At 36.3% G+C, this 14,644-nt stretch overlaps 2 protein-coding genes across 2 annotated transcripts in view; both read right to left on the reverse strand.

The window, feature by feature from the left end:
• aqp10b (aquaporin 10b) overlaps positions 1–4,391 on the reverse strand; it is a 31,216-nt gene extending 26,825 nt beyond the window's left edge. Inside the window, exons 1-3 of the mRNA XM_042506445.2 lie at positions 3,714–4,391; positions 2,020–2,146; positions 1,100–1,237 (exon numbers count right to left, since the gene is read on the reverse strand). Of these exons, the coding sequence (XP_042362379.2) occupies positions 1,100–1,237; positions 2,020–2,146; positions 3,714–4,022 (574 nt within the window). The 5' untranslated portion in view covers positions 4,023–4,391. The remainder of the gene's footprint in view (positions 1–1,099; positions 1,238–2,019; positions 2,147–3,713) is intronic.
• Positions 4,392–10,400: 6,009 nt separating this feature from the next.
• Positions 10,401–14,265, reverse strand: hax1 (HCLS1 associated protein X-1). Its single transcript, XM_042515881.2, has 7 exons — positions 14,061–14,265; positions 13,199–13,449; positions 12,373–12,590; positions 12,212–12,275; positions 11,983–12,116; positions 10,960–11,080; positions 10,401–10,850 (listed from the first exon to the last, which is right to left on the reverse strand). Exons 1-7 carry the CDS (start codon positions 14,123–14,125, stop codon positions 10,780–10,782), a joined length of 924 nt encoding a protein of 307 aa, XP_042371815.1. The 5' UTR covers positions 14,126–14,265; the 3' UTR covers positions 10,401–10,779.
• Between the last annotated feature and the right edge of the window lie 379 nt (positions 14,266–14,644).

The following is a 14,644-nucleotide window of genomic DNA, read 5'->3' on the forward strand; positions in this document are numbered from 1 at the left end:
GTTTTTGGGACGTGTCAAATTTTGACATTTTTGCAATACTATAGCCTTGCCTTTTGGGTCATTTTTTTGAGATGGTATTTCATTGTGTTTTCGGCCGTTCTTACAACATTCTATGCTACAGCATGTTTACGAACGCAAGTTTTTGTTTTTTTTCAAGTGTTTGTCAAGTTGTTTTTGCGATATGTCATATTTCGACATTTTTAGCCAAAAAGGCCAAAAAGGTCAAAATATGACATATCTCAAAAACACTTGAAAACATAAAAAATAGCATGCCAAGACATGCCATAGGATAGAATGTTGCAATAACCCCCCCCCCACATAGTAAAGTATGAGGACATACTTTACTATGTGGTCCAAAAAAAAGAAAAAAGTCAGACTATAGCATGTAGTCCAAAATACCATCAAGAAATCCTACTATAGTATGCCGTCCAAAATAGTACCAAAAGTGATACTATAGCACATCTTCCAAAATACCCTAAGAAAGTAATTCTATAGCTTTTCATCCAAAATAGCACCAAAATGTTCATACGATCGCATGTTGGCCAAAATAGCACCAAAAAGTTATTCTATAGCATGTCATTAATAATAACATAAAAACTCATAGTATAGCATGTCATCCAAAATACTGTATATCACAAACAATGTCATATTATATGAAATACCAGGAAAAAAATCCTCGTATACCAATACATATAAGATATCATAAAAATGTCATATTATAGCTTCTCAACTAAAAGTCACAGCATAAAATGTCGTCCAAAATACCATACAAAAGTCATAAAGTCTGTCATGAAAAACAGAAATCAATGTCATAATATAGTATATCATCCAAAATAGCATAAAAAAAGTCATGGTATAGTATTTCAGAAAATGCAAGAAAAAACAAGTCAGTATCTCATGTCACAAAAATGAGAGAAAATCTTTTATGAATTTCTTCAAACAATCCATAAAGAAAACATGCTATAGTATGTAATTCAAAACTCATTTCAAAATTAACAATTTAGTATGCATTTTTTAAAAATAAAAAAAAATTAAAATTAAGTAAAGAAAATGTTAAAAATTGTGATTCTGACTGCAGTGATCATCATTGTTAACTCACCATGGTACTGCAGGCCAACGGTGGCTGCAGCCAGGAAGGCTCCGAGCACTTGGAAGAACACGTAAAATGGCAGCTTTATCCAGGGGTGTCTGCCTAACACGCACAAGCTCAGAGATACAGCAGGGTTCAGATGGGCACCTGATGCAATGAAGGACGAAACATTTCATAATATCAACAGTTTTGTTTGTCCTGAAATTAACACGATTGCTTTAAAAACATTTTGCTCGCACACATAGTATACAATCAAGACATTTTGACCTACAGTAAACAAAAGTAACATCATTATATGCAGTGCAGGCATTTTTGTTGTTTTGCACAATTTAGGGACTGTTGAAAAATTATTTGGGGCAGAGAGTGTTAGTCAATCAGCAACATGGGTGAGACTAATGCTTTTGTCAACTGCTGTAACTAATGAACTAATAACATGGTGACAACAACAGACAAGATAGACACCGATTTGGAGGCTGTTCTAATTAACATTTCTTTTGAATATTGCCTGACACCGTGGTTCATTTTTCTTTGCTCCAGCCAAACAGGTGTTGTTGGCATGGCTACATGTAAGTGGTGACATAAAATGAGTTAGATTCAGATTCATATTTCCATCTCAAGCGATTAGTTCGGAAAACCTGAATCCCCCTCCCCCTGAGAAATTGGGAATGGACACAATGTCAGACTGAAGGCGAAAACGATGTGCATCAAGTTGAAAATTCTGTCTGAAAAAAATATTTTTTTATCCTACACAATCTTCCTTTCAAAAACCTGACTTCTACATTACCCACAACTCCACTTTTGACAGTTTGTATTTTTGTCATACATCGTTTCATTTCCAAAGTTGTAGTCTTCAGCCCAAACCTGCAGGAGTTGCTTTTGTGTTTTTTTCCCTACAAACTGTGCAACATAACTGTCATACAGTCCCTTACCTGAGACTCCACGAGACACAAAGACACCGAATGTTACTCCCAGAGCAAAGCCCAGGTTGATCGACAGATATTGCCCCTTCTTATCTTCGGATGTGGTCACCTGGGCAACGGAGCCACATCCAAACAGCTGCAATTACATGAGAAGAAGAATTATATCACACCCTGAGAGCAAGAAGAAGCACAGTAAGAATATATATATAAAAAACTATCTGTCACTTACAATGTTTTTTTTTTTAAGTTTCAGCACTCGATGATGAAACTTTCATTTTAGTACTGATCGAGTTATTCATTATTTTGTGATGTTTACCTCCTCAACATTTGTTTATTTTGTTTTTTAGTTTCAATTAAACACTTTATTAATTTACAATATTAGTATAATTGTAGTAAATTTGAGTAGTTGTTAATGCTTTTGTTTAGAAGGTATCAGACAGTTTGGGCACACCAGGTGAATCTACTTATACCAGCATGTAGGAAAAGGCCAGGCAGGCAGCAGGACGAGTTCATGCTCAGGGTAAGACAGGCTGCAGATGCTACACTTTATGATTGCTTGCCGCTGAAATAGTAAAATGAACCACATTAAACTTCATGCTTACCAAGACAATAAACTTATTCTCCTCTGCATAATATTTATTTTTTTGTGCCTGAGTGGCCGTTTGATTTTGAGTTGGTTTCTCACTGCTTGAGTTGCCACGACAAGTCCTGAAACTTTAAACTTATTTGCTCATATTTACGTAGAAAAGTGCAGTAACTCTGAAACAGACGCTTATCTGAACACACATCATTACCTCGGTTATAATCTCCTCTTTTTATGAAGCTGTTTTATGATTTGTGCTGTAAACGTTAATTGCCCTGACAGGTGAGACAGATGAGATAAAACATAAAGACAGCGAGCAGAGACGAACAAACATCACTGCTTCATTTCAAATTAATGATGCACCACCCACAATCTAAATCCTCCCATCACCTCCCCGCCTCTCTCTCTCTGTTTTCACTGTCACTGCAGGCCAAAGTCCCCGGTTATCCATTGTGAGGATTCACTTGCTGCTTCAAAACAAGTGAGTAAGCTTGTTATTGTTTCTATGTTTTAGGAGTGTATGAAACAGCTACTTGACGTTGAGTTTGAGGAGTAAGTGAGGATTTAGGTGAGCTGGTAGAGAAAAAAATTCATTGTTTTCTGTTTTTACAACTCATTTGATAAATCATAGTATACTATGCCATAAAATGCAAACACAATTCATAGTATAATATGTTATAAAATGCTATCAGAAATCATAGTGTAGTAGGTAATTGAAGAAAAAAAAGTGGTATAGTATGCCATAAAAAAGCCATAGTATAGTATGTTGTAAATATACAATATACCCCCAAAAAGGTCATAGTATGGTATGGCATCAAAATGCAAAGTCATTTCAGAGTTAGTAAAAAAAACAAAAAAAACAAAAAAACAAAGCATAGTACGTCATAAAAAGCAAAAAAAAAAAAAAGTCATATTACAGTATGCCATAAAGACACAAAAAAGTCATAGAATAGTTTGTCATGACATTTCAAATATTCAAGAAAAACAATTGCTGTGATGGACTTTAAAGGTTGAATACTTTGCTGTACTTTGGCATCTTTATGCTTTAGAAAATGTGGTTAACTTCTCTAAAGTGTTTTATGTACTATCTGAAGTCTGGATCCCTAAAAAATATACTCACAATAAGGACGTAGACTCCGAGGCATTCAGCCAAGCACTCTCTGACCAGCTGGTTTCTGATCTGACATTTCCTCAGCAGCCTCTCCATCCCAAAGGGTTCCTCTGTACCGGGCAGCAACAGGTGATCTTTCAGAGCCGGGTCGGTTTCATCAGGGGTATTTGAGCCGCACAGTGGTTCATAGCCTCCCCGTCCGAGCAGAGTTTGCCCTTTCATACTGGAGCTGTATCCTACGTCACACACTTTATGACAGGGCTGAGGCGGTGGTGTGTGCACATGCAGGAGAGGAGAGAAGTTCACTCTGTAGGACATCTTCTTCCTGAAACCACAGCAGATTTCAAACTCTTCACAGCACAGACGCGGGCTCCTGCAGACAGGCCTGACTCGGGCTTACTTGGCTGGTTTTCTATCCTCTCACCTGAGTGGAATTTGCTCTGATTGTTTCCTCTCCTTTGATTGGTTGTTACATTTCTTCCTCTGTGAATACAAACATGGTGATATGTGACCCCCTTATGTGACCCCACAGCTCAGTATTTTTCCACTAAAAAGAAAAGTGTCCACAAATGAAAGCAAAATGCATTTCTTTCTTGTTTCGCAACAGTATGATGCATTTGAATTTATGTGTGACAAAATGTTTTTGCGCCATATTACATCTATTTGAACAACCATAGAACAATAAAGATGATTAAAGATGGAGGTCTCTTTGGCTGCATCATTCTGCTAATACTATCATCACTGTAATCTGCAATAAGATGATGAAATCACTGCAAGCTATAACAAAGAGATGCGGACAGAATAATGTGTTTCTAGTGATGAACTGCTCTTAAAGGATCACTTCACTTCCTGAATGACAATTTGCATATAAATTACTCACCATGTGTTACGCTGAAATTGGGAGGAACACTTTATTGTTCTTGCATGCTTCCGCAATCGACGAAGAATCCAAAAACTGAGAAAATTCTTCATAAATTTAAGTAAAAAATGTTAAACATCAGCAAACATCAGTTTACAAATTCTCACAAAACAGTATAGTGCAGTATAATCCGAGTTTCTTTTATCTGTTTGTTTGCTCAGTGCTTCTCAAACACATGCATCCTTACTAAAATCTGCACAGGCTCACTACTCGTCCGTGCATGACGCTGTTAAAATAGTAATGTTTCAATGAAACGCTAAAACTACTGCACAGTTACACATTATCCAGTAAGGAATCCAAATATAACCTAACTGTAACCCATAATCCCTCTTGGCCTCGATTAAGGTGCCTTCACGTCAGTGGTAGAAAGTAACTAACTAGTTTATTCAAGCACTGTACTTAAGTACAATTTTGAGGTACTTGTATTTTACTTTAGTATTTCCATTTCATGCTACTTTATACTTCTACTTATTTATGTTTAGGGGGCAAATATTGTATTTTTTACTCCAGAACATTTGACATCTTTAGTTACTTGTTACTTTGCAGATTTTTGTTATTTCATATAAGTTAAGGTCTCCAGCAGTTTATAAATGCCGTTAAAATTGAATCCATCTTTACCAGCTGCAACATTAAAGTAATGAACACATGAATGCATTGATAATTATAATCCAATAATATTATATATATTATTGTGAAATGGGCCATTCTATGTAAGAGTGATATTACTTTTGTTAGTTTAATCAAACCTTGATGCTCGTGCTTTTGTACTTTTAGTAAAATAAAGTTTTGAATGCAGGTCTTTTACTTGTATTTCTATATTGTGGTAATACTACTTTTACTTAAGTAAAAGGTCTCAGTACTTCTTCCACCACATAATGTGGCAGCTCTTAGCCAACAGCTTACAGTATAAACAGGATTGAGTTTTTGATCCTCCAATTCATAGTAATTTTCCGTTTAGCAGCAGGACAACCCAGTGTTACCACTCAAATTTTCCAAACAGATAACAGCTGATGTAATCTCCCAGTGTACACAGTAGAGGACATTACAAAACATCATCCGGAGGATTTCTGTGAGGCAGAGTTCAGGGCGCTTTTTTTCTGCTCTCACTTTATATGTTATATGGGTTTTATATTGATTTATTGGTTTCTATTTTATTTTGTTTTTGAGGCACTTTGTGACCGGTGTCTATGAAAGCTGCTATATAAATACTATATAAATACAATATATACTGCTATACTACTATAAAATGTTTGCTCGATTACTTACTGAACACAAGTGAGACAAAACTAGAGTTGGTGAGTTGGTAGAGTTGGGATCATATAAAAATAAATAAATAATGATAGATGCAGGACAAAAAATAGCAAATAGACCCAAAACAACAACAAAGCAATAAAACCACAAGTGAAAAATGAAGTTTGACATTTTTGGACATCTTCTTAGGCTTAGGGAAACACTGATTGACATTTTGACAACTCAATTAATGGATAAAATAATTGACGGATTTATCATTAGTTGCAGCTCTACTTACCAAAACCTCATGCAGTATGCGATATCTGGCGTTAGAAGTGCGAGGACCCCTCAGCTCCACCAGGTGTGCAGTCTTCCTGACTGCCGTTTGTCCTGCAGGATCTGGGTAAAGGTAAACACACCTGGGCCAAGTGTGCTTCATGACATAGAAGACCACCAACTTACATTTTGACTTTCATAAACACGTCTGGTCTTTTATCTCTGTTGCAACCTCTGTTGTAACAAAAGATAAATAGTAATAGTCTGGTTCAGCCAGCCCTTCCTCATGTCTTTGTATTGAATTTTTAGGTTTCTTAATAAACCACAAAAAGCATGATTGTGTAGTAAGAGTTTAACTCCTTGAACAGCTCAATTAAAACTGCATTTTTAAGGTTGAAATGATGAATCTATTTAGCCCAACCCTTCCCCCTGACTAAAATCCTAATCTTGTTAAATATTATTGCTCCTCTAACAGTCAAGGAGGAAATAGGCTAATTAACAGAGCACACATTGTAGATTTAAGGTGTAATCTTTATATGATGCTGATCAAACCCATCTAGTTTGTGCATCCTCCGTTTTGTTGGATTTTGCAACAGTGACGTAAATAACTGACAAACATTTGTGTTGGAGATAACGTATATCTAGCGATCAGCACACTCATTGCAGTTTAAAATGACAATCTGTTAAAGCATTAGATAGTCGAATTCAAGAGAAGCAACCTCTAGTTTAGTTTGATCACATCTCATGTTTTATGGTCTAACAGCGTCTGTAAAATACGTTTTAAAGTCCACAGGTTTCCTGTGAAGATAATCTTCCATTTAAAAGAAGAAAAAAAACAGAAGAGGAATTTAAATGATGTGGAAGCGAAACAAGATGCATCTTGCATGAAAGCACTTTTCTGATTACTCACGTTTTTTTTTCCCTTACTTGAAACAGCTGGAAGCACTCAGCTTGAAAAAATGTAAATGTTTTGAAGCTTCTGATGGGCATACATGAACCAAAGTGCTCACACAGAAATAGATGAGTATTAGCAGCTGTAATGTAGCTTGTGAATAGCAGTGATCCGTGTAAAATAAAAAAAAAACAACAATAAACTAAAAATGAAAAACATAAAGCTGAAAAAAAATGTGCTTCCAAAAGTTGCCAAGTCGGCCGTTTTTTGCAACATTGTTCAAATAAGCAAGAAAATTATAGGTAATTGTATTAAAGTTAATTATATTACCTTTGCTTGCTTCATCCACAGTCAAGACTCTTTTATCCACATTAGTACCTGGATTCAGAACACAGATTAAAAAAGATATATTTGGGTAAAGATACATGAGGCCTCAGATCATTAATAACGTTCAGCATTTTCAAAGAGAAACTCCAAAGTCTCACAATCTCAGAACATGAGAGGAGCAAAGAGACTTTTTAATATTACAAACATGAAAGTGCACAAACCTGATTGAGGTCACGCTGACACATTGAGGGCCTTTAAGCTGACGTTTCTTAAAAGGACTGAGAAAGGAAAAACAGGGCAGTGGAGGAGGATGAGAAGGGTTAAGTTGGGATGAGCTAAATAAGATGGGGAGATGAGAATAGGTGGATTGCACTCATCTGTGACACACCTTGATAAAAGGGCTAAACTGATAAGGACCTGATAAGACTCCTGTTTGGAAAGATCAAGACTGTTTGATAATTGGCAGAAACAGAGCGGCACGTAAAGACCCGACAGGAACAGAACAATCTGCATTTTCTGTCAGTGTTTTGATAATTTAAGGTGTTTCACTTCAGTTCATTGGTATGCAACACAGGAAGGTCCAGTGCAATGGTTTTATGGTAAAAAATGTGATTAAGAAAGGCTGGATTTATAACTCAACCTCTAAAATATGCACACCCTCCTAAACTGCACAATGGACCAGTCAAACACTGCGATATCAAGCAAAAAACCTTAGAAATGTTGTATTTTTCATTCAGGGTGGAAGCACAATGAGTTGATGTTGCAGGCACAAAAAACAGCAACCAACTATAAAAGTGTTCAAATCCATTAAAACTAATAATATAACCTCATGAAATAATAACTAAGATGGTAACAACACCACTAAAAAACACAAAGATGAGTCAGAACTGATGAAAAATGTTTTTGTTAAAATTCAGTAAAATTCAGTAAAATTAGACAATTGGAAGAGAATAATACATATCAAGACCCACAAAATATCGAAATTTTCACTATTTCTGATGCATGTACAGAGTTTGGTGACTTTTGAGCTTGTTAGGCCCTCATATATGTGATCCTTTTGGAATATAAATGTTTTAAAAAAAATAATAATAATAATAATTCAATTTGGATAGGGTCCTCACACTATTTGGTGCCCTACTTAAAATAAATAAAAGAACCAAAAACAGAATAAAATAAGATAAACAGAACAATAAAAGATGACACAAGAGTAAAAGCAACAAAATAAAATAAAAGATAAACCAATAAACATTCAAGTAAAAGCACAGTTAAAACCAATGAAAACAAAATAGAATAAAATAAAATAATCAGACCACTGGTTAAAGAATGTCTTCAATTTTACAAAGATGATACTGTTGGGTCACTCCTAATGTCATCAGGTTTCAGCAGGGAATAATCTGGCGGCCTCTTCCACATGACCTCCGGGGTCGAGCCGGCTCATTTACTCAATTAAAGTGGCCTTTGAAAGCAAAGGATTAAAGAAAAAATCTCCAAAAATTCACAAATGTAAATCAAACTGGAGGAATCTGTTGAGATTGGACTATTGAGCTGTTGCACGTGTAAAAACAGATGCAGCACAGGCGTGAGTCTCTGTGCAGATTACACAAAACAGTATCTGTATGTCAGACTTGGTACTTAAACAAAAATGTATTCTTTGGACGGCATTGTTCAATATAAGTAAGAGGACTGACTTAAAATTGGTCAATGTCCAATTCATTAGTACTATTAGTGGCAGGGTGCGTCTTTTGCTACTGTGAAACGACAACAATCAATACGTCTGCAAACTGAATCAGCAAATTAGTATTATTATTTTTGGGGGATTTTTCCCATTATTGATAAGACAACTACAATGACAGGAATGTGGGAGAGGTCATACCAGAATTATCTGAATTGAATTATCCACGATGACGCGCTACGCTGACATCTGGTATTTTAACTGTGTGTTGAAATCTCGTTGTGACGTGTGTGGTGCTTTTAAGTGTGATAAAAAAAAAAAAAAAAGTCTGGAAAATACACAAAGACTGAGGCTGTTTACATATTAAACATATAAATTATTCAGTTATCTGGGGAAAAAAAAGCTTGGGAGTAGAGAAAAAAGCTCTTTATTTAGATCATCTGTAAATATTTAGTAGTTCCTTTTGTGAATAGTTCATTAGGGATATTGCCTGTGTTGTTTACAGTTTGTCTTTCTTTTCTTGTATACGCAGGACTGGAAGATGCATGAAAAAACAGTGGTGTCGCGTAATCCCATGGGAAGGGCCAAATAATCGAAATTACAGAAATAAAAAATAAATGAACAATGCTTTTATTGCTATTGAATTCAAGCATTTCTTTTTTTAAAAGACTGTGCTGTTTCTTATTTCAGAACGTTAAGTCTTATCTTTAAGGTCCTGTGTGTAGGATTTAGATGGATACAATAGCAGAAATGGAATATAATATAATAAGTACATTTTTCGTTAGTGTATAATCACCTGAAAATGAGAATAATTGTGTTCTCATTACCTTAGAATGAGCTGTTCATGTCAACATAGGTTGCACTGCCATGTTAAATTAAGTTATTATTAGTATTATAATCATTATTATTATTAGTAGTAGTAGTATTATTATTAGTATTACGTTTCCGCATTTGCCACAATAGTTAGCAGCCCAGTCTGAAACGTGATACTGCATTTTTCTGTGTTTTTACTGGTTTTAATCAACAGGTCCATTTGCTTTATAGAGGAAGAGATCACTTTCTTTTCTTCTTTTGTGTACATACTATTCTATTACTTAATTATTATTATGTGTACATACTCTATTTCCTCTATGTACATACTTATTTTATTACTTATTTATTGTTATTGTTATTGTTATTTTCTTTGTTACATTTCACTTTTCTTTTTTCATGCTGCTGTAACATTTGGAATTTCCCCCAATGGGGGATCAATAAAGGAATATTCTATTCTATTCTACTTTTAATCAGAAGTTTCAACTAGTTGCAATGTGCAATCTTCACCACTAGATGCCACTACATCCCCCTAAATCATACAACAGGCAACAACAGACCGACAACAAATTTGTAAATATATTAAAACTCTTTACTTAACATATCACACACTCACATACAAGCTTACTTTACGGAACAATTCAAAAATAAAACATGTAATTGGGAATTGTTTACAACCTGATTTGTTAAGATAATCTTCGGGATTGGCAGCTTCTAGTCTACTCAGTGTGGAAACTCGGTGTGACCTGAAACAATCTGGCAGCCCTGATCCAAGACGTTCATTTTGGCAACTGAAGGTCGTGCAAGTGTTTTTGTCCAGATTTAATCCTAAACATATGCAAACTCACAGCTCTACTGAAACAGTCAGACTGAAATATTATCAGAGAACAAGAGCTAAAGTCAACCAGTCCAGAGAATACACGTTTTCACTTTATATTCCTTCTTCATGTTATTTAAACCCTCCAAAGAACTTGGAGAACAAGGAGTCATCATCCCGCATGTCAGAAAATGGACTGTGACCTAAAATATAAACAACAATGCATTAGAACTACTGCTAATTTAGTCAAAATACTCTACAAACAAACTAAAGAAAAAAATGAATTTAATCACACAGTATGAATAGACTGACCTGAGATGACAGGTCCAGTTTGACGGTCTGGTCCCTCAAAGGTGCCAGGACCTCCTGAGCGGGTCACTGTGGTCTCTTCGTTGCCTTGGCCGTCTCGAACTGTTCGCCTCTCCTCTACACTCTGACAAACACAACAATAAAAGCGTTAATTCAAACCCCAGTGGTATCAAAAAAGGAGAATTACAACTCAATTAATCATAATCACAGATTTTCACCAGCAAGAATATTTTCTCAAACTGTTATGTTGTATGTTCTGTTACTGGGCTAAACTGGACCACTTAATCTGTCCATGAAAATCTGTTGTGAAAGTGCATTAACCAGGGTTCCCGCACATTTTTTCATTTTTACCTGTATATTGCATTCTTTATTTTGCATCTGTATTTGTTTCTCTTTTTGCATTTCATTTAAAGCATCTCGAAGTACCTAAAAAAGTGTTAAAAAAAGTCCTATCTGTTATTATTATTATTTCAAAATTACATTGGAAAAATACCCCCCCAAAAAAATATTTAGAAATATCAGAATTATCAGAAATTATTATTATTTATGTGTTATTTGAGCACTTTTTCAGGCCATATCCCCTTTTCAGTTCTTTTGCTTTTATTTTTATTTTTGCTCAGCTAATTTCAGGTAATTTTCTTGTAACTTTTTGTAAATTTCTTGTTCGCTTTTTGGTCATTTTTCGGTTAATAAATTAAGTTGACAGCTTTCATGTCCCGTCAGTCTTCCACCGTCCATGTGGATGAGTGAGTCTGGTCTTTGTGTATCACATAATACTAGTGAAGTTTCAACAGCCATGCAGCACGGCAAGCACTAGACCCCTTTTTTCAAGCAACATTATTCACATTTTGGGATTTTTATAAACATATTCTAATCAGGAGCCCATTCTATTCTATTATTTCCAAACCATTTCCAGGCCTGTAAAAAAGTTTTTATAATTCCATACACTTCCAGGAATTTCATGACTGTGGGAACCCTGATCAATATTTGATTAATAATAAAATGATGATAAAGAGTTTTTCTCACCCCATCAGGTTTCACCACCTTGGTGACGGTGACTGACTGGAAGAATGAGCGGGTCCTGGGTTGGTTTGGTGCCTGACCAGCAGGTGGCGTCAGAATCTGATCCAGGCCTCCAGAGGACACTGCAGAATCCAGATCTGATTTGAAAGGACAGGAACGGGAGGTCAGCTGGCACACGGAGCAAAATCATACACTTCATTTCTTTCTCTGCAGAATTAAAAATATCACCCACCTCTGTCTTCTCTGCGCTCCTCCTCTGGAGCTCTCTGCGGCCCCTTTTTCCAAATATCATTAAACTATGAAGACACGATAACAAAATGAGTGACCTGTAAGACCTCATGTTGCCACGGAAGCAAAACATTGTTGGAAAAAATAATAAAATACCATGTTTACCTTTGAAAAAGGGGTCCATCCATGAAATGGGGAGCTGGGAAGTTCTGGTGACTCATAAGATGGGCGGCCATCGTGTCTGGGCTCTCTGGACGGCCCAGCTTGGGGTCCTTGTGGGTCGTTATCAGGTGATTTGAGCATGAAGTCCCTCAGGGGGTTCCCACCAGATCTGTCCCTCTCTGTCCTGTCCTGAGGTGGTGGCGGCATGATGCTGGGGACACCTGGATTATAACGGAGACACAGACTTAATCTGCAGCTAAGGATTGTCTAGTTTGTTTGAGAGAAGGGACGGAGCAAATTAATAAATACACATGGTAAAATCAAAAATGCCAGAATTAGCCTACAGACTATTTTTCATCTGTGGCAAAGGTGTCACAAAGGTAAAAAAAAATTTTTTAAAAATGTTTAAAACAAAGAAAGGGCTTGCAGCTTAAAGACTGAAAAATGACACACATTCAAAAGCAGTAGAAGCAGTCGTGACATGTATACATACAGAACTACAGTGCAAACAGGCGGGACATTTGTACAGTTTTGTTTTATTTTGTTTAGTTGTCTGATGTGTAGGGGTGGATGTATCAATACCAAAAAATCAATACTATAGATACTTTGTTTTTATTTTGAAGATCTAAGATCGATTGTGGCATCAACAGGATCGATATCAAAAAAGGGATGACGATCTCTTTTCTACATCATACCAATTTGTTTTTAAGGAGTAAACCTGTGGTAATGTAGGCGAAGAGTGGCGCGCTAAGTCATGGGTGACTTTGTTTATTGTTTTAATATACTGAGGTGAGCAGTAAAGTCCTGGACCAGGACTCTGTTTTCATACCAAAGTGTCCAGACTCTTGCTGTCCGTCCCAGCGACCCAGCTGGGAGAAAATCTCCTCCATCTCCCTGAGCACCTGGCCAAACACGGGAGGTTCCTGGATCCTCATCCCGTCGGGGCCAAAGCTGAAGCCAAACCTCAAAGCACTATCAAAGGGATCCTGCTGGTCTCCCCGAAACCCGTCATAGTAGAATCCATCTTCTTCTTCGTCATCATCGTCGTCATCATGAGTCATGGCATCGAAGAAAGGGTCCCTGATAGAAACAAGAGCAAACATACAAAAATAGTTCATAATAATGTCACATCAGGTGGAAATCAAGAGTTTTTAATATCTGCCTATCTGGAAATTTTAGAATTTTCATGGACAGATTTTGTTTTTATTTTAAGATTTTTTTTATCTATGAATAGATATTATGATTTTATATTATTATTTATTGTGTTCTGTAGAAAAATGACAATTGTCTTTGCTCTCGTGTATGCTGGTGTTCTTGTTTATCTAGCATATTGTGTACATATTTTTTGTTGAATAAAACTGTAAGTATGATACCGATATGTGCTCTTATAAATCGATTATTAAATCTAAGTTTGAGTTCCGATTTGTCAGCTGACCAGCAGTTACGTTAACAGACCTTGAAGTGCTCAACCGTATTAATCTCGAGGTCACTCTAAATAAAACAGACACCGTGCTAGCAGAGGGACCCCTGTGGTCATCCTGGCAGAGAAACACTAATCTTGTAACTAAAGCTGTTTCATTATCTAACAAACACCAGCAGCGTTAATACGAACTTAGCCAACTTCTGTTAGCTTAGCTTAGTTTAGAGTAGCATCTGTGTAACGTTAGTCGACTTTGACTCCATAAACTCACCTCCGGCCACGATAATGACCTCCGGGTACCCCGAAGAATCCGCGAAACAAATCAAATACACTCATTTAACGACAGCTTTGGCTGGAAACTAAATCATAACTTCAAAAATACACCAGCCAAGCAGCAGATACTTGCTGGGGAAAGTGTAAGCCTCGTTTTATCAACAAAGCCGTAAAGTGTTCCAGATATTTCCGAATGACGCAAGTAGTCGTGTCGCTACGTTACCGTAAAGGTCAGAAGAAACGCGCAGACATAGTTGGAAACATTTGTGTTGAGATACATTTGTTTGAAATAGAAGACGTTAAAGATGCACAACTTTATGATCTGTTGTAAATAATACAAAGTAACCGAGTAGGTGTACACAGGTTGAGGTACTTAATCCGCCAATATGCACTGCATCAAAATAAAGCACTTTTTTTGGACTATTATCTCTGTGCATAGCTTTTTTTATCACTCTTATAATACTGTGAACCTTTCATCCCCTGGAATATACTGGATTTTGCATTTTACTGCCTAGCTCTTTTAAGGCTACATTACAGGTCTATATATAGAGAGAGTGCAGACAATAAAAAATATATATATAT

Source organism: Plectropomus leopardus, chromosome 17, assembly GCF_026936395.1.
Source record: "Plectropomus leopardus strain MGB_pleo_1.0 chromosome 17, ASM2693639v1, whole genome shotgun sequence".
NCBI classification, from domain to species: Eukaryota; Metazoa; Chordata; class Actinopteri; order Perciformes; family Serranidae; genus Plectropomus; species Plectropomus leopardus.